At 38.7% G+C, this 27,493-nt stretch overlaps 1 protein-coding gene across 3 annotated transcripts in view; it reads left to right on the forward strand.

Annotated features, from left to right (window-relative positions):
• The window catches only part of VGLL4 (vestigial like family member 4), a 164,169-nt gene that overhangs the window by 79,106 nt on the left and 57,570 nt on the right, over window positions 1-27,493 (forward strand). Inside the window, exon 1 of one of the 3 annotated variants that reach the window (XM_026016993.2) lies at window positions 55-797. The exons of the other annotated variants lie outside the window; for them this stretch is intronic. Coding sequence (XP_025872778.1) covers window positions 716-797 — 82 coding nt within the window. The 5' untranslated portion in view covers window positions 55-715. Of the gene's footprint in view, window positions 1-54; window positions 798-27,493 lie in introns of those variants that run through there. 3 annotated transcript variants of the gene reach the window in all.

Raw genomic sequence — 27,493 nt, forward strand, 5'->3', positions numbered from 1 at the left:
CTTTTTTACTCAGCTCCCGAAAAAGAAACTTCCTGGGTTTTCTCTCCCCTCCTAGGGTTCTTGCAGTGGCAGGGCTGCTTCCTGTCCAGAGCAGCTCTGCCCCGGCCCCTCTGTTCAGACTCTCCACCTCCTCTTTCTCTTTCTTTCAAGCACTTAATACATTTAGAGACTGATCTTGTGCAGAAAATATCCCTGACATTTGAGGAGCTGCGGGGCTCAGTGAGCATGCTCTGTGGCCCTCGGCGGGGAGAGGAAGCTCGCTCGCATTCGAGTCATACCAAGCATAGCCAGCATGTCAGCGCAGTTCCCTTGCAGCGGGCTGTGAGGAGGGCGAGCGTGGCTTTGTCCGAGGAAATGTGCTTCGTGGTCTTCGTCTTCACCCCTTTTTTACTTCGAAGAAAGACCTGCAAAGACTTCTGAAACGGTTTTTAAGTGCTCGATCGAGGATACGAAACCTATACTGTCTACAAATAAAACCCTCAAAGGGTTTCTGTGTGACTTTGATTTTTTTGGTGGCGTGTTTTTGTTTTCTCTTTTCTTTCTTTCTTTCTTTTTTTTTTACTTTTACATACTTTGTTTTGATCGCCTGAGGCTGGGCCTCGCTGTCTTTGTGAAGTTTGAGAAGAGCCAGGAGCTACTCAGTAATAATTGATTTTTGAAACCTACTCTTTGGGGGCGGAAAGCAAAGAGCTGGTTTTCTGTGCTAGCCCAATAAATGCTATTTATGAAGATGGACCTGTTGAACTACCAGTACTTGGACAAGATGAACAACAATATCGGCATTCTGTGCTACGAAGGTAGAAGTTCTGTTCTAGAAATTGCTCTCCTATTGCTTTTGTTAAGGCCACTCCTCCTTTAGGGTTCTGAATGCCTTCTGTGTATTTTGTTCTCTTTCTTGGGATTTTAGGGTGCTTTGAAAAGCGAGTATTTATTATGCACTATTTTCAATACAAAGTTTGCTGTTTCTATCTTAGCTTTCAGGGTTACAGTGGGGGAGGGAAGGCAGTGAAATATAAACTGTTAAAAGTTTCCCTTTTGCTTGCAACATATTAACTCTTCAAAATTTTTAACTCTTGATAATATGATTATCTTTGTTTTCTGCTGGTGCTCTCTTTAGAGGAAGAACTTCTAGGATCAGGAAAAGTTAAAGGAGTTGGTCACCCCCACCCCCACCCCCCACCCCCCGCTCTGATACTTATTTTAAACATACACTATCTACAGTGTTCATGTTGTATTCCAGTCAGTGCTTTGGGTTTTCATGTAGAGGGGAACAGAAAGTTACAGTGAGTTTTTGTTTTCAGGAGCTATTGTCCCAAACAATGAAGAATTTTTCTATTCAGTTTGGGGGACTGGAAGGGCACCCATGTCACAAAGCACAGACTGGCTCTTTGTCTGATTTCCCATTTCCTGTACTGCTCTAGAGAGTTCTGACATTGAAGGATGTTCCCTCCACACTCCGGTCCCTTGTGGAAGTGATTGCACAACACACTAACCAGAAAGCTAAATTGAAAGAAAGAAAGAAACCTACTCAGAATTCTTCTTGTTTATCACCTCCTGCTAAACCATGAGGTGTTTCCCCACTGCCTTGTAGCATTTCAAGCTGCCTCTGTTGGTAGGAAGAAGAGAAAAAGCGATTTCTTGATCTGTTGGAACATTATCTACGTGCAATTTGAAAAAGTGGAAATGGCCTGGGTTTGAGTGGCCGGAGAGGCATCTCCGGGGGAATTCAGCTTGGCAGAAGGGGCGTTTTTTTGTTGTAACCAAATACAAATCGAGGAGGAGACATCTCCTTTCTGATTCAGTAGGAGTTTCCATGTTTTCCCTTAATAGTGAACTGAACGGTTCTTTTGAAAAAGAAAACATTGATGAAACTTGTATTTTTCATGTAAAATTTCAGGCCTGTTACCTAGTCAGTTGAAAACTTACCCTTTTCCCTTCAAGGAACATAAAATCTCATTCATACTGTTTTTTATTTCACTCAGGATAAGGATCTCATACTTAAAATTTTTTCTAAAAAGTTATACATATTTAAACTCCTGCTTGTTCCACTAATGAGAATTTTGGTGATTGCTTTCTTTGAATCTGCTGTTTTTAATTATCATATTACTTCTGAAATCACTCATTTTTAAAAAGGGAGACTTCTTCAGGATGGTGGAAGTAGCGAGTGACTGGGCTCATTTCTTGTGAAATTAATATACTGCAGTTTTTAAAAATGTATTTTTTTCAGTGATCAAGAAATCACAAAGTCTTAAGGCAATATCTGTTGGCTTGTCTTTGTCATTGTGTAATATGATATTCTCAAACCAAACCAAAACAAAATAAAACATAACGATCCGCTTAAGAGAGGGATAGAGGGATTGCTAGGAAATTGATACCACATTACTTTTTTATGTCTTTAGTTGGGGGTGGTGAGGAAAGGCTTATGGAAAGCTCCACCAGGTTGATTTGTTGTTCTGTAGTCTGTAATATACTTGAGAGTAGTCTACTTGAAGCTTCCCTCTTTTGGGGGGAGGAAGAAACTTTGATTTTGAAAGTTGAGTAGATATGTAGGATGATTTGCTATAGTTTGTTTGGTTTAAACATCTGCTGCTATTTTCCTTACTACGAAAGTTAACGTTATATTAACACCAAAATAAATACACAGGAAATGAAGAAAGCACAGCAAAACTTGAGTGGTGTTTTTAGTGGGTTGTTTATGTACTGGTGGTTTTCTTAGTATAAACACTGCACACATCTGCTCTGAACTCAAAAGGGTGTTTTGAGGATGGGCATAAATCTCAGATGGGAACTTTTTTTTTTTTTTTGGTAAGATAAGTTGGAACCATTGCTATTTCTTTAAATCCAGTACTTTGGAAATATTCATATTAAACATAGCAGCTCACCAGCATTCCAGGGAAGTTATTTGGAAAATGGAATGTACAGTTGGTAGGCAGCATTTGATTTCATTTACGGCACGGGCAGGTTTTACATCTCTTAAGAATAAGGGGCAATTTAATTTTCTGAGGTTTTAGTTTTAAAAATTAAGATGCGGATGGTTATTCTTATTCTCTAGGTTATACCAAATTCCTTACTTGTACACTGCTGTACTCTGCAAAATAAACCATGTGTCTGCACTGTCATTTCTTTAGCTTCTGTGGCAACATATACACAAATAGATCATTTTTAGCCAATTATTTTGTAGCATGCAGGGCCTTCCTAAAGTCCTACAGTTAGATGACTCTAAATGGCTCAAATATGGACACTGCTTGGTGACTGCTCTCTGGCACCTGACTTTCACCACAGTAGCCTGGAAGCATAATTGAAAAAGAAAATAAAGGAAAAAATTAACTTCAGATAGGTTTGGGGTGAGACCCATTGGATAGGAGAAGGAGAAGATTGGCAAAGGGCAGAAAGAATCTGGCTAATTTCTGGAAACCAATTACCTTCATTGGTAATGGACAAATTAGTAGAACTCTGCTTGTGTTAATGAGTCTGTTCAAAAACCTTATGGTTTATTACCACACTCAACAGTTTACCAGCTAATCACTCATGATCCTACTGAATGTTCAAGTTATACCCACTTGAACCCCAATTTTGCCTGTATCTCCATGAAAAGGTCATAGGCTAACCTCAGCCTTCAATTTCCCCAGTGAATTCCTGAGAATATTCCACTAGTAGATTGGAAGCCTCATGAAGGCAGGGCATTTTTTCTTGGTCACCACTGTATCCTGGCGTCCTGACACAGTGCCTGATTTGGCTCCCAGGAAGTAGCTGACTCAAAAAAAAAAAAAAAAAATCCATGAAATCTCTCCAGTGGCAGCGTAGTCACTATTGTATAATTTACTACTTTGTTATATATATCTTGTATTCCTTATCTAATTATTGCAGAGCTGTACAGGGCTTTAGGTATATCTTAGACATTTGACTTTTTTTTTTTTTTTTTTTGCCAGGGAAACTGAGGCCCAGAGAGTTAAGTTGTTCAAGTTTATTCAGAAAGTTTGTAGCAGAAATGAGTTGTTGTGAGGGCTCAGTGGTTTCGATTAGTCTCTGCTTTTTCTGTAGCATTACTGCCTCTCCACAATCGTTTTATGTCTTGTCTCCTTAATTATTAGCTCCTTGATGATAGGGACCGTGCTCTGTAGTGCAGACCCTCCCAGCTCCCAGCATGGGGATGACATCTTAGATTACAAGTGCATGGTGAGCCTGTCCTGGAGTCCTCATTGCTTTGAAGCCAGTTGCTGGCCTAGGTTCCCAGGCTGTTGTGATGTCAGGAAAGAGAGTAATGAGAACTGTAGGTGACCAGCCTTGTTGGAATTCGTTCTCCCTGCTGCTCTGGCACTTAGAGATTTTCTTTACTTTTTTTTCTGATTGTGCAGAGGAGGAGGCCCTGGGTAATGCCAGTTCACAAAGAGTGTTTTCCCAAGGGAGTAGAGAACTGGTTAGACCATTGATTTTTCTCAAGATGGCTGATGGTTATATTTACATAATTACGTGGTGCTGAAAACATAGGTCCTAATAAATGTGCTCATGGTTGGCTATGGCTTTAAGCTGCTGTTAGTGATACTTTAATTATGGGTTAAGAGCCATTAGTGTGTAATTTGGTAGAAGAATTCTCCCCTTTTAATTTAATAGTGCGATTTATATTGGGAGAAAGTAAGAATAAATTGCATATTGTGATCATCTGAAAGCTTAAGAGAGGAGTATTCTAAGTTCCTCACATTTTGAGCTCTTCATTGTTTTAGAACATAATTATCACTTATTTCATCACAGGCTACACTTAAATTAATTTTCTGGAATTGAAAGGAAAATGCACACGAGTTGTTGAGTGAGACTGTGCCAGAGATAGGAGCAAGGTTGGGTGGCGGATTTCTTTTGTTTTCTGCCGGTCTAACTAGCAGCAGTTTAGCATTCTTTGTCTAATGAGTTCAGAGGCATCAGGAAACTTAGAGCACTGGGTACTATTAAGGTGAAAAGGCCACAGAGCAGAGCCATTTGAGCCCGCCTATGTTCCCCAGCCCTGCATATCAAGTGACCAGCTCTTGATCCAGGGATGTATTCTGAAGTAGAACATCTGCAACTGTTTTGCTGTGGAAATTCATTTTACTTCAGCATTTTATTTGCAGGAGAGGGTCCAGAGTGAGGAGAGGGAGAGGGACAGAAGAGAGGTAAAGGGGAGGGGAGAGGGGAAGAGAGGGATGGGGAAGGAGAGGCAGGGAGGGGAGGGGGGGAGCTCAGAGAGGGGGAGAGGGGAAGGGGGGAGGAGGCGGCCGAGAGGAGCCTGATGAGTAAAACATGCCCAGGTGAGCCCAAGAGATCTCCTGCAAGAGATCTGGCCAGTTTGTATTTCTTCTAATTACAGTTTGTGAAGGGAAGGTGTGATTATATCCTCCTTCCTTCCAGCTCCCCACCCTTGTTTCTCTCCCGTCCTCTGGAAGGATTATTTTACTTGGCTGTTTATCTCTTGGAGCCTACACATGGCTTTGTTTTGGGAGGCAGATTTCTCTTCCTTCCTTCCTCCTTCCCTTCCCTATTGTCTGCATGGCCTTCTATTCCTAGGGTGTTGGGATTTGTTGCTGTAAGGATTTTTTTAAACACACCATAAGATACACCCCCCCCCCCCCCGCATGTGAGAAGATTCAAAACCTCTCAATATAGCCTTGTTCTGCTCAATTGTTGCAGAAAACTTGGTTTTGTCTGAAGAAATTAGATCCAGACTTAGCACGTCTGCATGTATACAGATATATAAAACTAGTCTTACCAGGGATTGTTTCTGGTTATATCTGTTTTATCTCCGTATCTGAACATTTATTCAGTGACTGTTCATGTAAATGGTATTTCTGTATTGCATATTGAGCTCATTGGAAGTATTCTCTAGCCTTGCTGATCAACATCAGTTTGTCCTACAGACTAGTCCCTCTCCCTCATGTTTTTTTTTTTTTTTTTTTTTTTTTTTAAGATTTTATTTTTAAGTAAACTCTACACTCAAGGTGGGGCTCAAACCTAAAATCTGGAGATCAAGAGTTGCACGCTCCACTGACTGAACCAGCCAGACGCCCAATCCCTCTTTTATTTCTTAATGAACTCCTATCAACCACCCCACCCCCATCCCCCAGACTGAAAATGATTTTATTTTCTCCATTTGTTCTCTTTTTGCTTTCCGGAATGTTACATGTTCTGCTAAGTTCTAAGGAATCATTTCCATCAGTTTGCTTTGTTATCTTGCCTTCTTTTCTGCACTTTCCCCTCCTTTTTTAAAAGAATGGTATAGATTGGTACATTATTGGGGTATTACAGAATATGTTTAAATCCTAACAATGTGAATTACTACTAGTTGAAAGAATGCATATTTACCCTCAATAAAGTAGATAATTTATTCTTCAAGTTATCTTTAATTTGTTGCTAATTTATATGATCTTTCTGAACTCTTACTATTTTATTTGTTTACAAAGAAGTCTGTAAGGTGCATCTGGGTGGCTTAGTCAGTTAACCATCTGCCTTTGGCTGAGGTCATGGTCCCAGGGTCCTAGGATCGAGCCCCATGTCAAGCTCCCTGCTCTGTGGGGAGTCCACTTCTCCCTCTACCTCTGTCCTTCCCCTCTACTATGTTCCTCTCTCTCTCTCTCTCTCTCTCTCTCATAAATAAATAAATAAACAAACAAAAATAAATAAATAAAATTTTAAGTTTTAAAAAATTTTTAAATTTTTAAAAAAAGTCTGTAAACATAACAAATATATCAGTAAATGATCACAGAAAACTCAATCCAGTCCTTTTCCCACCCAGTATCCATTCTCTTAAACGTATATAGAATGCCTGTGTTCTTCTGCAGTGTATTAGGTCTGGGGTCATCCCTCTCTTAACATTTTTTATTATGAAATATGTCATGTGTACATAAACATGCATAAAACATATGTGTGGTTTAAAAACGAACAACCTTATAATCACCACCAGGTCAGGAAATAATAAATCACCTCCTTCAAGTGTTCTTTTCTTTTCAAATTCCTCCTCTCCCCAAGAGGTCATCATAATTGTAACATGTCTGTTGTTTATACCTTTACTATCTGTGTGCAGTTCTAAATAAATTAACTTAGTTTTGTCTGTTTTTCCTTTTTCTTTTTTTGAGCCCTATACTGAAATTATTTTCTGTGCCCTCTTTTGTGTCTTGCTTATGAGGTTTTTTTGTAGTGGAGATGTCTTTTCCATATGAAGCCAGCTTATCTTCAAGTGTGGGAAATCTTGGCTGTGGAATATGTGTGGACGCCCCAGCATCCTTCTCATTCACTTGCTGCTCACTGTCTACTAAACATAGCTGGTGACCCTTTGGTCTGAACTTTTTTTTCAGCCTGTGTTTTGTTCACAGTCTACCTCACCTGTTAAAAGCCTTCTACCATCCATGCTGTAATGGGAAATTGTATGTGTGAGAATTTCTGCACGGTTTTGGAGAGTGCAAAGTGGGGGATGCTTGAGGAGATACATAGCTTAATTAGGATCTGAACAACGACTTTCGTTCTGCATTAATAAGCAATTTGCTTAAAGGCTGAGACTTGTTACAAGTCAACTTTGTTACAGTGCCAGATTTCTTTGGATGTTAATCCAGGGACTTTTAGATACACAGAAAAAGCTTAAGTTGTTCCAGTATTCAAACAATACTCTACATTGTAGAGAGATGGCTGTCCGAGGGCAACAAAGATCTGAAACAATAGTCTGCATTATGCACCATCTAACTTTATGAATGAAAAAGAATCATCCATATGTATTGCTCCTGATTTTTTATTTTATATCTGTTTTGCATGAAAATAGTTGCCTGTTAATTGTTCTTGGCTAATGATTCGATTTTAATAGAGTGAATTCCAGAATTTAATGATTTGTTGCAGATCCATTCTGCCAAGCAATTTAGCAAAGTTGTTTACACTACCCCAAATCCAGCTGGACAGAGTGAGCCTGTGCTTCTTCCCTGATAACAGTTGAGGGAGTGATGAGTGCAAATTTCTGGACATCCCCACCCCCCCTTGAAAACAAACATGTCTTCCATTATGTGGCAGCACTATTTACGTGGCAAGGGATTAATTTAAAATTTTATTTTAATGTCAGCAGCTCTTTCAGGTACCCATTTTCTCTCATTCTTACTCTGTGTGTCCTCTTAAGTGATTGTTTTTTTTTCTGATGAGTAATTGATAAACTATTGGCTGACCCCACAGAGAACTCTTGTTTTATTTCCCTGCTGAAAAGTTTTGACCTCTTTGCCAGTCTTTAAAATCACCCATTAGAGGGCTTTGAGCAGCTTTATTAAAGGAATATGCAATAGCAGCTGTATCAGGCTCTAAGTTCTATTGAGCAGAGAGCAAAAGAAATGAAAAACAGTAGCCATTCTCAGGATAAAACCCATAAAAAGTTTTCTAGCACCGTTTTTACTGAATTCAAAATTGGGAACAATTACCACTGCTTTCTGGAGATCACGATGGGAGCCCTTATTCTCTGAGAGGCCATATACCAGTAAAAGATGACTGATGTTGGTAGTGGGGAGGTGGAGTGGAGTTCTAGAACAAACAGCAGACATCAAACGTGGCTCTTGGTATCCAGCAATAAATGTGATACACATACATACTGTGCTTGGTTCTGTATTTTGTTCAACACGGGGGAGAGGGCCTTCTCAGAGAGCTGGAAGAGAGCTTATGTATCCTTTAAGGAGAAAATAGAACCACCACATCTTGTTTTTTCCATCTGCAGACTCTTCCAAATACAAATCCTTTTTTAAAAAAATTTTTATTTATTTATTTGAGAGAGAGTGAGGATGGGCAGCCCCGGTGGCACAGAGGTTTAACGCCACCTGCAGCCCAGGGCGTGATCCTGGAGACCCAGGATTGAGTCCCACGTCAGGCTCTCTGTATGGTGCCTGCTTCTCCCTCTGCCTGTGTCTCTGCCTCTCTCTCTCTCTCTCTATGAATGAATAAAATAAAATCTTTAGAAAAAAAGAAAAAAAGAGAGAGAGAGTGAGGATGAGAGAGATCACAAAGGGAGAGGGAGGAGCAGACTCCCTGCTAAACAGACAGCCCAATGCAGGGCTTGATCCTCAGGACCCAGAGATCATGACCTGAGCCGAAGGCAGATGCTCAATTGACTGAACCCACTAGGTGCCCCCAACTTCATCCTTCTTCTCTTTCCCTTAGGCTCAGTGAAAGGCTAATTCTTCTATTGGTGCTTACCAGTAGAAGGGTCCCAGCCTTTCTGGCCTCAGGGACTTATGTATGATCTGTTTCTGATTTCCTCTTCTTCCTCCCCTGGTTCTTTATCTTCGTCATCTACTTATGCACACAAGTCTTTCCCAACTGTAAAACAAAACCAAATTCATCTCTAGATCTTTTTTTTTTTTTTTCTTATGATAGTCACAGAGAGAGAGAGAGAGAGAGAGAGAGAGAGAGAGAGGCAGAGACACAGGCAGAGGGAGAAGCAGGCTCCATGCACCGGGAGCCTGACGTGGGATTCGATCCCGGGTCTCCAGGATCGCGCCCTGGGCCAAAGGCAGGCGCCAAACCGCTGCGCCACCCAGGGATCCCTTTTTTAGATTTCTTTCTTTTTTTTTTTTTTTTTTTTCAAATTCATCTCTAAATCTTACCTGCGCCCCTGCTCCCACCCTCATTGCAGCTATTAGACTTTTTTCTTTGCCATCCAAGTTTTTGGAAGAATATGGTCAACTTATTTCTATTTCCCTTCTGCCCAATCTTTCCTCAATCCACTGGCATCTCATTTCATCTCATTTTGCTCCTACAACTCTAAAGTTGTTCTGGATGAAGCCACTAAGTGATATATATCTTAATGGAAAGTTTAGTGGACACTTTTTAGTCCTTACCTGATTGAATCTCCTAGTACCACTTGGTGTGGACTCCTTCCAAAATTGTAAACTTCTTACATTCCTTGGCTCAAATACTTTTTGAGTATGCACTCTTATCGGGAATGAGGTGCTGGTGAGCATATGGTGAGCAACATCGACAGGGGCTTTATGGAGCTCCTGGTGTTGGTAGGAGGGTATAAAAAAGCAAGGCAAGCTGATAAACATTCAAAACAAACAAACTGGTTGCAGCTTGAGAACAGATTGGAAGGGAAGAAGGAGAGAATGTAGAAATAGGAGAGAATGTGAACATGCTGCGATGGTTTAAGCAAGAGATGGTGGTGACCTAAATTGTGGTGGTGATCATGGAAAAGGAGAGGAGTAGTTGAACTAAGAAATATTTAGGGAGAAGACTGACAGGACATGGTGAGAGCCTGGAGCAGAGGATGGGGGAGAGGACATAGAAGACATGGAGAGTGCCTCCGAGGTTTCTAGCTTGTCTGGGTGAGGGGACGGGGCCATTTGCTGAGATGGGAAACGCAGGGAGAGGATTGGGTTCTGGGATGAGATCGTGAGTTTAGTTTTGGATATGTTGAGTTTGAAGGAACTTTGAAATTTCAAAGAAGAGCTAAACATTACAGGACTAGATATATGGGTCTAGAGCTCAGACAAGAGGCCAGGGCTGGCAATATTCTTTTGGGATAGAGCATAAGTGAAGCTCTAGCCAAGAATGGTCACTGAGGAACAAAGGACAGAATGAGAAGTTAAGAGGTTCTAGGAACTCTTCTAGTTAGTTAGGTCTCCCTCAATTTTCTTCTTTATTCCTAAAATAATTCCATAACTGACCCCTGCTTCTAATCTTGTTCCCTTCTTGGCCTTTATACATAATATTACCAGAGTGCCATCCCTTACTGTGTCTTATTTACTGTTTACCTATTTTTAATTATTCCTTTGCACCCTGTAGTGCAGATATATCAATATACAATATGTATACAATATATACTTTTGACCCTCAGACAACATAAGAGTTAGGGGTGCCTACCTGCCTGCTGTCCCCCATCCCCCATGCACTTGAAAACATGTGTATGACTTCTGATTTCCCCCAAATTAACTAATAATAGCTTACTGTTGACTGGAAGCCTTATTGATAATAAAATACAGAGTGATTAATGTATATTTTTGTATGTTATGTGTATTATATACTGTATTCATTCTTACAATAAAGTCAGCTAGAGAAAAGCAAATGTTAGTAAGAAAACCGTAAGGAAGAGGAAGTACATTCATAGTACTGTTATGTATTTTCTGGGAACAAGCTGCATACAAGTGGACCTGAGCAGTTCAAGCCCATGTTGTTCAAGAGTCAGCTGTTATTTCCTTTGAGGGAACCGTGGCCTATCTCTGAAGTTCATCCCCGTCTCCCACTCTTTGTCTTGACTTCTATTCATCCCTCTCAAGTGCAGAGACTTCTAGAAAGTGACCCTCCTCACTCTTCCTTTTTAGCTGAATTAGGTGTTGTGTTTGTATTTTCATAGCATGCCACGCATGCTTTTGTCAGATAATTTATCTCACTATGTTATGTACTTCTCTGTCTGCCTTTCTGTAAGATCTGGGAGGGCTAGGACTTTGTCTTTTATCTCTTTGTTCTTAGCACCAAGCATCATCCCATCTGCTTAGGTATGCATCTACTCCAGTGTCTTTTTATTAAAGAGAGAAACATTGAAATTTTGTGTGATTAATCCAGGGATAGTCAGTTACTTGGTAACACAAGAGAGTGGAATGGCAGCTGGCAAAGGAGGGATAAAAAGAAGGGAGGAAGAAAGAAAACTGTTTAGGGCTTTTTCTGTAGAGAAACATTGGAAGTGGATTAGTTGGTTGTAAATGATTGTTTTCTAGTTACTGCACTCTGCATGGTCTATTAAATAAATAACTGAATATTTATGGGAAAATGCTTAATACCTGTTGTGTGCGAGGTACTATTTTATGTGCTGGGGATATAGCTGTTAACAAAACAAGCCTACATTCTAGCAGGGGAGATGGACCATGAACAGGTACATAAATAAAGGAGATAATTACAGATTATGAACAGTGTCATTATTAACAGGTTGATGTCTCTTAGCTGATCTGCTGTTTAGAATAGTTGTATCCGTACTTCAAAAGTGACTGCTTTTATTTTGAAGCTTCAAAGCATATATTTGAGTGGATGGTTATTTCCCCCATGATATTGTGAAGGATTTAAAAGGATATCCAGGAAACTTTTAGAAAATTTCCTTTGAAATATTAGAAGTTGAATCTTTTGCCTGGTTTTTAAACTATGGTCAGAGAGTCAGACTGCCTTACTCCATTGTACCTGGTTTTTATATTGGGAACTAACATTTACTGTAGTATTAACACGTTTTTCTTTTTCTTTCTTTCTTTCTTTTTTTTTTTTTTTTTAAAGATCAATTTTTGTTTGGGTCCTAAGAGGAATAGAATATATTTAGAATAAAAAAGTCAGTGAATTTTGGGACACCTGGGTGGCTCACTCAATTAAGCGTCTGACTCTTGATTTTGGTTCAAGTCATGATTTCAGGGTTGTGAGATCGAGTGCTGCATCACACTGAGCTTGGAGCCTGCTTGAGATTCTCTCTCTCTCCCTTTCCCTCTGCCTCTCTCCTCCCTTTCTCTCTCTCTCTCAAAAAAAAAAAAAAAATATTGATGAGTTTTAAAAAGGCTCAAGAAATCATATTATGTTTTTCTTAAACTACTCCGGTCAGACCTTTAAAGTTACTGTCCTGAATAGAATAGATCCTACAAACCTCAGGGGGAGTTTTTCTTGTGAGCTCTAATTTTGTGATAAGAGTATCTGGGGAGGTCCAGATGAAATGCAAACCTGGGCTTCTTATGGATAATGGACTACTGGGGTGTTCCACCTGCTTGGTTTCTTTCTTTGTTTTTATTGAGGTATAATTGATGGTGGTGAAATCTTAAGGGCATGGCTTATAATGATTTTTTTCCCATTTATACCTTTTGTAAGAACAACCCGGATCAAGATTTAGAGCATTTCCATCACCTGGAAATATTCCTTCATGCTTCCTTGGATAGGTCATACATATCCCCCAAAGACAAGGACTATTTTGACTTCTATAGCCATAGATTAGTTTTGTTTGCTATTGAGCTTCATATAAATAGAATCATTTGATTCCAACTTTTTATACTCAACATAGTATTTTGGAGATTCATCCATATTGTATGGATCAATAGTTTGTTCTTTTGTATTATTGTGCTATAGTCCATTGTATGTCACAGATTCCCATCTATTTTAAGGTCAATGGACATTTGCATAGTTTCCAGTTTTTAATGATTATGAATAAAATTGTTCTACGCATTTTTGTGGTAAAATATACATGTGCTAAAATTTATTAACCGTTTTTAGGAGTATAGCTCTTAAATTCATTCACTTTGTGGCACAACCTCTGAACTTTTCCATATGAGCCTTTTTGTGGACAAATACACTCCTTTTTCTTGGATATGTATGTGTGGAATTGCTGGGTCATTGGTATAGGTAACTTTTTTTTAGAAGCTCTCATTTGTTTTCCAAAGTGGTTGTACCGTCTTATTCTCCTACCAGTGTTGTATAAAGGTTCCAAGAACTGTACATCTTTACCATTACTTGGTGTAGCTGCTCTTTTAAATTTTAGCTTTGCTGCAGACTTATAGACAATATTAAAATGTTTTTCATTGTTAACTTAAAATTCATTACTTGCTGAAATACCTGTTATGACACTGCTGTTTCATATTTTTTGTGAAAAGATGTATTCTTTACTTTCGATGGGTTGATTGCTTAAGAGGCTGGAATATGTGTGTTCCTTGTCTAATTTCAGACAGAGGTAGTGATTTTGGTATTGTCAAAGGAGGGGTTGTTTTTCCAAATGGGTAAATCCAAGCCATGGAAACCAGCAGGCAGCCGGATTGAGGGATGTGAACAAACACCAACGTGGCACAGAGGACTCTTTTTGGGAGCACTTTCCTTTAGTGTAGTGTTACTTTCCTTTATTTTGTATTTGGTAATGATTCATCCAACCACTGGCCTATTAAAATAAAGCTCAGAGATTAAGCTCTTCTAGCTCCAGTTAGATTTATCTTCTGGTTTGCCTACCATTCCCTCTGTAGGTTCTTTTAATTTCCCCCAATGTGGAATGCTCTTCCTGCTTCTTTCCAGCTATGTGAATTCTGTATACCCTTCAGAGTGTAGCTCAGCCTCCCTCTATGAAACTGTATCTGAAACTTTTTATAGGCAGGAATTGCACTGTGTGTAACCTTTTAAATCTTCAGTGCCTAACAAGATACCTTGTCCTCCTTCATGTCTGACGATGTTTATACCCCCCTTTTTTGAATTTCTGCGGGGCTTATAGCCTGTAATATTCATTTGGGAGTTATATCACCTTGTATTTTGTTATCTTTAATGTAAATAGAGTGTGACATTAAAAGCAAACAAATGTAACGACTTACACATCCGAATAAGTAAGGTGTTCAAACTTGTCTTCATAATAATTGCCTTGGAAAATTACACATTTAACCTAACATTGTGGTGATCTCATTCTCAGAACATTGTTGATTTTTTTTTTAGAAGTTGCCTTCAAGGTCTGAGGTGCATTCTTTTGAATATTTTATATGGTGGCTGGTGATTGTATATACATGTATACGTATGTATATGCATTTATGTATGTATGTATATACACATAAGTATTACATATTATATGTTATATATATATAATATATATATATATATTAGACACTTGTAGAGTACTTACTGTTTGCCAGGCTCAGTTCTATGTAAGTATGCCTATAAAATGATCTAGTTTTTTTTTTTTTCTGTTATTCTAAAGCCAGTTCCACAAGTGGAGTTGGAAAATACCTTTTAATCAGTGACAGTTTTCTTTGGAATAAGTAGGTTCACATCATCCTAGAATGACTGCTTTGAAAATGACAAGACTCATTTGCATGTTTACAAAAAATTTTTAAGTTCACTCTCACTGCCATCTAGATAGGTAAACATCACATCTAAACTGTAAGTTACTTGAGGGCATGGAATCTGTTATCTTTTATGTGTCCTCCACCAGTAGCACTTTTCATTGTGACTGTGGCAGGCACTAAGTAAATGTGTGGTGATTCGAGATCATAGAGCCGTACTTTAGAAGGCTGAGTGAGATACTTTGTTACGCTGGGTAGACAATCTCTGGCTTTGTCTTTATTGTGTTTTTTGCTCACTGATTTCTATGTCACACAGTGCAGTGGCTGTTTGTGACCTTCTAGCAAACAGTTCTTCACTTCATGGAAGATGTGAATGCCACTTAGTTTGTCTGTAAGTGATTTTCTGTAGAATGAATCTTCCATTCCCATTAAAGAGGTGGGTTAATCACAGCCCATAGCTATGACAGTGGTGTTTAGAATACAGCCTGGGAAATAGTCATGGCACCTTAAAATACTTATTACTGCCTTGTTAAGGTTATGAAATCTCCAGCTATGCTAGATCTTATGTGTCATGAGGAAACACAACTTCAAGTTCCTGCCTTTGCAAGGGCTTATCTTTTAATTAACAACAGGAGAATGAGAGAACCTCTGGTAAGATGAGTGACACTTAAATACTCATGCACCCCATATGGAGACTTCTGTTGTTTGATTTTGTGTTGTTATGTGTGTAGGGGTTTTTCTTTCCTTTTTCATTTTGCACATGTGTGTGTGTGTGTGTGTGTGTGTGTATGTGTCTTTTCTTCCTGCCATGTTTGATTTACCTCATTTTAGTTACCTCTACAGCTATGACAGTTGGTTAATTCTTTTAATGCCCAAGGCTCACTGAGAATCTTGGAAAGATAAAGAGCTGCCATATTTACTTGCCTCATTGTTGGCTCTGTTTCTGCTATAGTTTTTTTTTTTTAAGATGATAGTTATTTTTAAACTTAGTATCTTTAAACAGCTTTGCTGAGATGCAGTTCACATACCACAAAATTCACCCTTACAGTATTACAATTCAGTGGTTTTAGTACATTCACAGTTGTGTAGCCATCACCATGATCTATGTTGGGAACATTTCCATTACCCTCCAAAGAGACCTTGTACCTATTAGTAGTTACTCTCCATCCTTCCCTTACCAGGTCCTGGTCACCCCAAGTCTACTTTTTGTTTCTATAGATCTGCTTATTCTGAACATTTCATATAAATGGAATCATACAATATATGGTCTTTAGTGACTGGCTTTTTTTACTTAGCATGATGAAAGCTTCACTTGTATTGGAGCATGTGTTAGTACTTCATTTCTTTTTATTGCTGAATACAGTCTCTTGTATGCGTATACCACATTTTATTTATCCAAAAGATAATGTTTTTTAGAAGCAGTAATAGAGGAGTGCCTGGGTGGCTCAAGCCATTTAGCATCCACTCTTGGATTCAGCTCAGGTCCTGATCTTATGACTTGCGGGATCGAGCCCTGTGTTGGGCTCTGTGCTCAGCCAGAGTCTGCTTGGATCTTCTCTCTCTCTCTCTCTCTCCCTTCCCCCACTTACATGCTGTCTCTCCCTCTCTCTCTCTCAAATAAATAAATCTGTAAAAAAAAAAAAAGTAATAATACTTTCTGGGTAAAGATTGGGCTGAGCAGTTATACTGACTACAGTGTCTTCTTCACTCTTCTTCAGCTATGAAAAAGCAAGAGAAAAACATGCCATTTTGTTTGCTGATTTGCACATGAACCCCAGCAAGATGCCATGGTCCCAATCCAGTGGTATAACTTCTCTAGAGCAATAGCATGGTTTATTTTGAGTATCTGAGTGATAATTTCTGCTTACAGGTAGACTAATCTCTGGCTTTGTTTTTATTCCATTTGGCTTCATTTACCTATTTATATGTTTTATATGTTGCACAGAGGAATAGCAGTTTGTGTAATTGGTAGATTCCTTACCCTCGAATAATTTACACTTTAGATGTGGTGATTTTGTGTATATATATAAAATTACATATATGTGTGTGTGTGTGTGTGTGTGTGTGTGTGTAGGGGCAGTGAAATTGGCTTTTTATTTTAGATCTGTAATTTCACATGGATATATAGCTATGTATCTATTTATAAATTTATATTATATAAAGTATATACACATTATATATAAATTTTAAAAATATATCTCCATCAATATCTTTATCTCTCTTTAGCCGATGGTCTTTGACATTTTGAAGACTGTACTTTGAAAGACTTAAGAACCAAATGTCATTCAACCAAACCACAATGGGTTATAAACTAAGTGTTCTATAATTTTGTACTCAGTTGTCATGGGGTCAGGTAAGATAGACTGCCAAATGCTAGCAATCCTACTTAGAAGGCCTACTTGTAGGATTTAAAGGAAATGTGCTGCCATAGATGAATGATCTGACACAAATAGCAACATGCAGCTCCCATGAGTGATCCCTTCTGACATGAAGTAGCATTTGAAAACCAATCTGGGACAAAAAGAAAAACCTCTGGTGCTTCTGAAGTTTTGAAGAGAGACCTGTAAAAGTTAGCATGTGATTTTTTTTTCTAAGTTATTTTATTATTTTATTTCTTAATTATTTTTATTTAATTTCTTATGCTTATAAGTATTTACAGAATGATTGAGATATTTTACAAGGCAGACCCACCAGAGAATTTTGATCTCTTCCTCCAATGATACCAGTCATGCTGAGCAGATCTTAATACTGTCCTCAGTTTACCTGCTGTGATCTCTCAGAGAGGGATCTTTGAGCCAGCTTTGTAGCTGGCCTCAGTTTAATTATGAGGAGCTAGTTGGGAGAAAGTGAGCAGTTTCCTGAAGGGCAAGTCAAGGCTAGTTTTAGGGGTTAAAGTAGAAATATCTCTTTGTTCCCTTTCCTGCCCCTTTGTTTTTCTAGACTTTGAGGAATTTATGAATTGGTGGTCCCAGAATCTGTAATCTGATATTTATTGCATATCTTGAAGCTTTTGTTGCATAATTCAAAGCTATTAGGGGGATGAATTGTTTTGTCATGCAAAAGACATATAGTAAGTTGAGGGCAGTATACACATTAGAGAGAGTATAAGGCCACTGATGGTTGACCCATTTTCCAAATAAGGAAACTGAGACACCAGTGAGGGCCATTTAACTTAAAAATTCTAGCATCTGAAGAAGTGAATATTAAAAATAATTAGAGAAATATGTCTCTGTTTGAAAACAGAGGTGAGCTCTCCTAAAGACTATCTTAGCTATTTTACATGTTATTGGTGGTAATGGGGAGAGTCTAAACTCTTATCCTCTGAACTCTGCTTCTTCAGGCATTTCCTGACTAGATGCTTGGGCATTCAGATACTCACAGTCATCAATTTTCCCTTCTATCAATCACTGTTGCAATGCCCCTTGGGCAATTGGAAATGATTGATCATAGCATTGCTTGATTATACTATTGATCTGTTTTGAGAGTGGAAGAGGTATAAGAGAAGATACAAGCAAAATGCAGGAAAATTCCTGGGAAGTATGCTGAACTTACATATTTTTATTTTTGTTTTTTAAAGATAGATAGATAGATAGATAGATAGATAGATTTATTTATTTATTTATTTATTTATTTATTTATTTATTTATTTATTTATTTATTTATTTATGATAGACATAGGGAGAGAAAGGCAGAGACACAGGCAGAGGGAGAAGCAGGCTCCATGCAGGGAGCCTGATGTGGGACTCGATCCAGGGTCTCCAGGATCATGCTCTGGGCTGAAGGCAGGCACTAAACCACTGAGCCACCCAGGGATCCCCAAACTTACATATTTTTAGAGGTCCTGCACTACTTTTTCTTTACAACTGGGGTCGGGCCTAGGAATATGCTTTTTATTTTGTCTTATTTATTTTTTAAATATTTATTTATTTATTTTAGAGAGAGTGTGTGCATGAGTGGACAGGTGGGAACAGCAGAGGGAGAGAATCTTCAAGCAGACTCCCTATTGAGCATGGAACCTGAGGTGGGACTTGATCTCACAACCCATGAGATCATGACCTGAGCCAAAACCAAGAATCAGACACTCAACCAACTGAGCCACCCAGGCACCCCTGCATTTTAAATAAGCATCATAGGGGATTCTGATGCAGCTGGGCCAGGGACCACACTTCCAAAACCTTTGTTCTAGATGGAGATTAGGAGTAACAGAATGAAAAACAATAAGGAGACTTTCCATAGATTGATAAAAATAAACCGAGAACCATTTTTGCTCTAAATAGGAGCTCAGTAGATCAAGATTGTATTTAACCAAAAGTGAATTTATTTCCAAATTTTCAGTAATAACATTTGTCACATAGAGTCCATTTCATCTGAATAGTCATGGAAATATTCATTAAAATTTACAGAAAATCCTGAGATAAAGAATACAATATCTCTTTTGTATACAACACCTATTTTTAACTCTTCACTAAAACAAGAACATTTACTGCTTCTGCTTCATGGATTCTTTCTTCTTTTCCTTCCAGCGGGTCTACAGTGCCTTGGTATTATCCCAATAGATAATCTGCTGTCTCAGTGAGGTAACTTGATTATGTGTGGGTTGATGTGGAAGCTAGGATTTGGATATGTATGAGGTGATGTCACTTTCTCCATCTGGGATTATCACCTCTGTGCTTTCAGCCACACTTGGGATCTATAATTGGTTTAACATGAGCATCTTCAATAAATGTCCATCCTCCTTTGGCCAGAAAGATTGAAACATTAGCCGTTTAAGATATTTGCTAAACTACTGAGTGCTTAAGTAAATGGGCCATCCAAAGCCTGAACAACTCTGAGTGAGTGTAAGAAAGAAAATGAGAGCATCTCACCCCTCAGTTTTCAATGCAACAGATGGAAGCCTCTCAATTACATGAGCACACATCTGTCTCTCTGATTTGACTGGGTCTGTGCCATAATGTGCTGTGGAATTACTGATCCTGTAATCCTTAGAAAGCATGGTTGAAGTGAGATTGACAAAGAGCTAGGCCCTAAAGGTTAATGGCACAGAGAGAATATGGACCCTGGAGAACTAATAGTGAAATATAAATGTCAGTGGTTGCAACCACTCATCCATTTTATTTGCCAAAAGTTTAATATAGTTTAGTAGGCCCCAAATTAAAATGTTTCAGTTTTGTTTTATTTCTTCATTAGTCTAATTCCCATTGACCTTGTGTCAAGGCTGAAACAATTTAGGAGCGTTCTAGCATGGGAGCAGTTTTAACAATCATTGTCAACATGGTTTTAAAGAAAATAGGTTGGCAAGACACATGTAGGTTCTGCAATCTATTAATAGCGTGACATTCTATTTATTTTGTAAAACCATTAAAACAAGGCTTTGAGAAGATGGATTGAATTTCTAAAATGGCAGAGTGGCTATGGTGAGCATCACTGTTATTTATTTTCCTGGAGTTTGCTGCCCAGGCAGATGTGGTGGGTATTTGGTAATGGCTGGGCCCTCTCGTTCCAGCATAGGTTGGCCTGACAGGAAACAGGATGGAGGGGCACCTTGGTGACTCATTTGGTTAAGCGTCTTTCTTTGGCTCAGATCATGATCCTGGACCCTGGGATCAAGCCCTACATTGGGCTCCTTGAGGAGCAGGGAGCCTGCTTATCTCTCTCCCTGTGCCCTTTTCCTCCCTTGCTGCGTGCCCTCGTTCTCTCTCAAAAATCAATCAATCAATCAATCAATCAATCTTTAAAAAGAAGGTAACAGTTTGGAAAGATAATAGCTTTTAGAAGAACATTTGTTATGAAATTCTCATGCCTTATGAAAGCGGTAAGAATAAGGGTCAGCTTTTGTGTAAGGGTCTTTTGTTTCTGTCTGAAGGCCCTAGATAATGGTAATAATAGATTCAAATGAAAAGGCAGTCCACAGAATGGAAGAACAAATCCTATATCTGGTAAGAGACTTGTATCCAAAACGTATAAAGAACACTTATACCTCAACAATACAGAGACAGTAACCCAATTTAAAATTGGATAAAGGACATGAATAGATATTTCAAGATATGTCAAGAAGACATACAAGTAGTCAGTGAACACATGAAAAGAGGCTCAACATTGTTGGTCATTAGGAAAATGCAAAACTGCAGTGAGATACCCCTTCATGCCCACTAAAATGGCTAAGATAAAACCGACAATAACAAGTGCTGATGGGGATGTGGAGAGATTGGAGCCCTCATATACTGCTCGTGGTATTGTAAATCTTGCAGCCACTTAGGAAAACAGTTTGGTAGTTCCTCAAGTGTTAAAGTTAGGGCTGCCATTTGACCCAGTGATTCCATTCCTAGGTATACACCCAAGAGAATTGAAAACATAGCCCCACAAAAGTTTGTCCACAGACATCCGTAGTAGCATTATTCAGAATAGCCAAAAAATAGGACCAATATGAATACCCCTCAACTAGTAACTGATAAATGGATAAATAAGATGTGGTAGTTCTCATATTATGGAATATTACTTGGCAATAAAAAGGAATGCAGTAATGATATATATATAAAAGAAGCCAGACACAAAAGACCACACTTATGATTCTATTTATATGAAATGTCTGGAATAGGCAAATATATAGAGAAAGAAAGGGTAGTAGCTGCCAGGGACTGGAGAAGGGGTGCAGTGTGGGTAGTCACTGCTAAGGGGTATAGTGTCTTCTTTTTGGGAAAAAGTATTCTAAAATTAGATTGTGGTGATTGTTGCACAACCCTATGCATACACTAAAACACGTTGAATTGGATATTGAAATGGGTGAATTATGTGGTATATGAATTATATCTTAATAAAGCTATTATACAATTTGGAGATTTGAAGGGGAGAATATTGTTTGTGTTGTTATTCCATTCATTTGCTTATTTGCAGTCTTCTATGTGTGTGATTTACTTACAAGTGAAAACATTTTGCAAAATATTCTTAGTTTGCTGATGAACCTTACTAATGGCACCTGTAGGTCATCCAATGAATATTTGAGCACCAGGCTTTGTGTCCAGTGCTAGGGGACCTGTTCTGCTCTTCTCAAGGAGCTGAAAGTCTAGTATCATGTTTTCTTTATAATCAGTACTAGTTATTGTATAAAAAGCAAGTTGGCATCATACATGTAAATTAAGATATCTTTACAGAGAATAAGTTGTGGCTGAGGGTGTTTGGGGCCTGGGGGTATGGATGAGCAGAAGAGGGTGATGGAATGCTAGGTGAAGATAATCAGCAAGGGCAGATGTGTGGATGGCAATATATACATGTGAGTGTGTTGCTTTTCAGGTTGGATGTCACCATTGGCTCCTGAATGCCTGCAAAATAAAGTCAACCTACTTGAGCATGGCCCAGCGGCAGAATTTCCATGCAGGAGAACCCTAGGGGCAGCAGTCTGATTGGAAGTGGGAGGATGCAGGGCTCATGACCTTGTCTGGACCTGGTCTGCATAGCAAGCTAACTTTTATCTATAATGAACATTTATTGGAGGGGGACTTTGAGGTGCTAAAGCCTTTAGATGGCCAAAGCTGAACCTGTTCCCCACTATCACTGTTAACGGGGCTGTCTTTCCCTGATTTGTCACTTTACTGCTTTCACTTTCTCCTGGAAAACTCCTACTCATCCTTCAAGACACAGCTGGAGCACCATCTGTTCCTTTAAGCCTCTCTGAATGGCATATAACCTTGGGCAACTTGCTAAGCTACTTTTTTGCTTCCATTTCCTCCTGTCTAAAATGAGACTAGTAAGAATACCTACTTCATAGGTAATTGGGATGATGAAATGAATTCGTGTATATAAGCTTTTGGAACGCTAAGTACATGCTCCTAAATGTTACCTATCCTTCTGATTATTAATTTGGGTCAGAGTGGGTGGCTCTCTTGTCTGTGCTTCCTCTGTACTTACATGCCCTTCCGTTACTAACAGTAAATTACAGGATGGGAGGGCATTGCAAAAATTGGTGAAAAGTCTCCAGTGTAGTCAAAACCATATAGATAAGGTTGTTTCAAGTGTTAGAGGGCTTGGGGTAGAGAGTGCACATTTACCCCATTTTGTAGTCATTCCAGGGAGTCTGTCTTTTTGGAGATGAGACCAAATGACTTAAGGGCTCCTTCTAATCTTTCCTGCCTGAAGGAGCCTCTGTCTGTGGAGGTACTGGGAATGAGGGGGGGAAGTTGGGGTACAAAGATGGGACAGAGTAGGATGAGGGAACTGGGGTGAAATCCTAAATCCACATGACTTTCCCACTCCTTCTCCCTATCCCTAGTGTGGTTGTAGACCAGCTCTGCTCCCACCCGAAAGCCTCAGGACAAAGTCTGGGGTGGCCTGCATCAACACACTAAGCATCCTGCATTAAACTGCTGGGGAAATGGGTCTTACTGCTTCATCCAAGGACCTCTCAGAATTAAGATTTGTTTCCTTACACAGCTGAGGGCATATGGAGAAACTCTGCTTAAATGTAAATGCACACTGTTTCAGAGATGCCACTGTCTTTAGCCATCATTGAACCACATCACATTTAAAGATTTTCATTTATCCAAATATGGAAATGATGTTTCTGCCACTTTATATTTTTGGATTACCCACCCCTCTGTAAATTTAGGAGGAAGCCATTGGAGTTTGTCCTCCCATTTCTATTTTACATAGCGGGCATGCAGCAGCTCCAGGAATGTCTAGTCCATTACTCTGCAGTCTGTACCTCGGATCCCAGGACTCATGCTGTCAGCTCACCCAGCTTCAGCTGTACCTTTGAAGTGGAGGGCAAGCCTTTCATCTTCGCTCATTTTCACTTAATGACAGCCCAGCCTTTGATCAGCTCAGTTTTCTTCTTTCTTTGGCTTCCTAATGAGTCACTTGGAGGTAAGGAGAGACCTGAAGTGTAGGCCCTGAACCAGCCACAACTTTTATGAGCACAGTGGTTGTTTGACCTTCATATCTTAAGTAAACATACCAGAGGAGTCAGTCCTTCCTGGCCTTTCATTGATAAAATTTGCTCACTGGCTAATGTAAACTTTAAAAGAGAGGTAGATGGGGGTAGACAGGATGGAGAGAATGAAGTGAAATGTAAGCAACATCACCTCCTGCAATATTTTAAGTTGTTTAATTTGGGAAACCCCCTTCATCTTCAAACCACCTATAAAACTTCTCAGCATCATGGGGGTGTATTGTGTTTGGGAAACATCAAATTCTGCATGCTAGTGAAATCATTTGTTTTCAGATTAATGGTTAAAACTTTTTAGTCTATTATTTAACAGTATCTTTTCTTGGCACTTGATAGGGATACAAAAAGTTCTCCTTGATTGAATATAATTTTTGCATAAGACTTACTTTCAGTTACTGTTAAAATCTAGGAAACAAATCTGCAATAATCCCTTTAAAAAGTTACTCTTAGATTCACATATTCTTTGGGTTTGCTATTACCACCATTATGCCATTGTTCTTATTATGAGATAAAAATACATTTTGGTATTAGATACTCTTATTCATAGATGAAATGAACTGTTTGCCTCTCCAGTAAATCTGTAATAAATGGTTTAATACTCTCTCAAGCTAGTTATTATACTTTTAGACTTCAGGTCCAATAGTGTTTAATTTTTGGTTGGGGAATGCAAACATCTTTCAGTAATAGCTTATGTTAACTATAATTAGTAAAATTTTTCCATAAAAGGACTCCAAAGTATAATGCATGCTGTGGGGAAAAAAACTAACAACTGTATATAAACTTGACACTAATTTAATGAAAGATGTTATGTTATAATTTTTTAGAATTGTGTGTGTGTTTTTTTTAAATAAGGTGGATTTCATCTGAGTCTATTTTAAATCATTGTTAAGAATTTTTCTTCTGTATGTATCCATTATTATTTGACAGGCTTGATACTTGTTCTTCACAACTCAGATGTTACCCAAGAAATAGTTATTAAATGAATTTGGATTATTTATGGACAATTGGAAACTCTTTGCATAACTCTTGCAATTAAAGCAATAGACATCTATATTATTTTGTTTAAAGAAAATGAGTTTTGGCATATTCCATTTTTCCCTCCAACAATAAAAATAATCTTATTAGAATATTGAAAATGTCATAACAAAAATGTGGATGTAGAAGACTACTTAATTAGACTTTTAGATCAACCTGGAGAACCTAAAATATGGATTTAACTGGTAACTCAATCTTTACTTTTCCTTTTATATGTTGATAAGGTAAAAAACGAGTGTAGCTTTCTGGCTTTTCCAGTTTGTATAGTTTCTCAATTTATAAAGAAGATCTTTCCTTAAAATGTCTCTTGGACTTGCCTCTTCACTACCCTCATAGATGTGAACATAGTTGGCCACCCCACTTACACATACATTACTGTTCCATGGCTCAGGTGTGTCCATCCCAGAAGTCATTAGCATAGTGTCTGAAGGTTTGCTTTAGCTGTGTCAACACTTACAATGGCTCCCTATCAGTTGCTTGTCACACCAAGTCTAAACGTTCTGCTGTGTTCAAAGCCCTTATTTATCTGACCCATCTGTCTATATAGCCCTGACTCTTTACTGCTAGAAGGAATGAGCCCTTCATTCCAGTTAGGTTGACCTCGTGTACACGTGCACACACATGACATCATCCTTGCTCTCTCCATTTACTCACACAGTTTTCAAGTGTCCAAATCCTATTTTTCAAATCCTACTTCTGACTATTAGAGCTAGAATTAATGTCTTCCTTCCTTTTACAAAATGCCCACAGCTCCTCCTTTTTTTTTTTTTATGTATTAAGTTTATTTTGATCTTCAAATTAGTTAATACTTGAGTATTTTCTCCATTGTAATTCCTGATATGGTAATTATTGAGATATTTAGCCTATACAGTCAAAAGCTCTTTGTGGTCCTCAATTATTATTCTTTTTTGTAGGAGTTTTATTGAGATAGGATTCACACACCATATAATTCACCCATTTAAAGAACATCTCTTTTATTTTGGCATTTTAAATATTTTTCCTTATAGTTATTTATCTCCATGACTTACCAGTCCTACAAGAATTATAGTTCCTTGAGGCAAAGGCCAGATCTGAAAAACATCTTTGTATTTTTCTTAGTTCCTGGCATAGTACTGCAAACACACCAGTCAAATGCTATTGAGTGAAAAGTATCCCTTCATTTCTCCTGCCAGCTCTAAAATCTCATACTTTGTTTAGAGTGGGACTAGCATCAATAATTAGTACTTAGCCTTTAAAATAAAGGCTACATGTGTCAGTTTCTAGGGTGATAAGCAGGGTTACAAATCCCACTAAATATCATTTTGTGAGGAGGATCATCTCAAGAAGAGAGCTTGAGTGGCAGCTTTCAGAGCAAAGGAAAACAGACTAGGGTTTGCCCCTGGAACCTGAGTCTATCTAGTGGCTTGTTGGCTTACCAGCTTTGTCAAAATGTCTGTAAGTAGTGATCTAGTTGGGTGACATGATTAAGAACACAGCACATGACCCAGACAGTAAGGTTTATAGATATGTTAAAGATAGGAAAAACCCACGAATGCTGACTTGCCAAGCAAGATCTTGATGAAGAAGGTAGGATTTGTACCTTGGCCCAGACCTGAAAGTAATGGCATGTTTTAGATAGGTGGGAGGGGAGATGGAAGAGCATCCCCAGCAGGAGGGAACAGCATGTGCAGTGGAATCTGGGAGAAATAGTGAAACCCAGAAAGAGATAGGTGCAAGGCCAGAGGGATGACTGTGGAGGCCTAGACTAACAGGTTGAAGAACTTCAGACCTTATTTCAGCAGTCCAATCCATCAGGGATTTTAATCTCTCATGGCCAGATACTCTCTGCCCAAGGTATAAGTGAAGTGAGAAGAAGGAAGAGCTGAAACATGAGGTTAGTGCCAGTAGCGTTTGAACCATGCAGATCACTTATTGAACAGATATTTATTTTTCACCTACTGTATTCTAGGAAGAGTATCGCCAGCTTCTGATAACATTGAGTATTTTTTTTAATATATTTGTTCATTGCCTTTTTAAAAAAATAAAAATTTACTTATTAATTTGAAAGAGAGAGAGCATGCACATGCAACTTGGAAGAGGAGCCGAGGGAGGGAATCTCAAGCAGACTCCCTGATGAGTGCAGAGCCCAGTGCAGGGCCAGACCTCATGACCCATGAGATCATGACCTGAGCTGAAACTGAGTCCAATGCACAACTGACTGAGCCACCCAGGTGCTCTTCATTGTCTTTTATATGAAAATATTATATCCCAAATCAGACTTGTGCTGATTTATAATCAGGAACTTTATGTTTTATCCAGCTTAGCTCTGGTCTCTTGCATAGCAAATAAAAAGTGGGCAAGAGATTGAGTGATAATGACAGATTTCACACACATGTAAACAGTATTAAGAAGTCAGGTAGCTGCCCCAAGACAAGATACATATACATTGTTACTACAAAAGGGGGAAGGCTACTTTTTTTTTTTTTTTTTTTAATAGCAGAGACATCTGTGGACACCATCTTAACCAAGTAATCAAGATTAGTTTCACCAGCAATGTATAAAGTGACACCAGGTGTCTTATGATGTGATATAATGAAATGTGCACAATATCACCTCCCTAGTATTTGTGCCCAAAATGTTCAACTCGAATGTAATTGTGAGGAAATCAGTAGGCCACAACAAATTGTAGGACAGCTAATCAGTCTGGATCTTTTTTTCTGTAAGATTTCTTTATTTCAGAGAGAGAGTGTGCACACAAATGGTGGGGGGTGGGGAAGAGCAGAATGAA

Source organism: Vulpes vulpes, chromosome 9 (genome assembly GCF_048418805.1).
Source record: "Vulpes vulpes isolate BD-2025 chromosome 9, VulVul3, whole genome shotgun sequence".
Taxonomy (NCBI): domain Eukaryota; kingdom Metazoa; phylum Chordata; class Mammalia; order Carnivora; family Canidae; genus Vulpes; species Vulpes vulpes.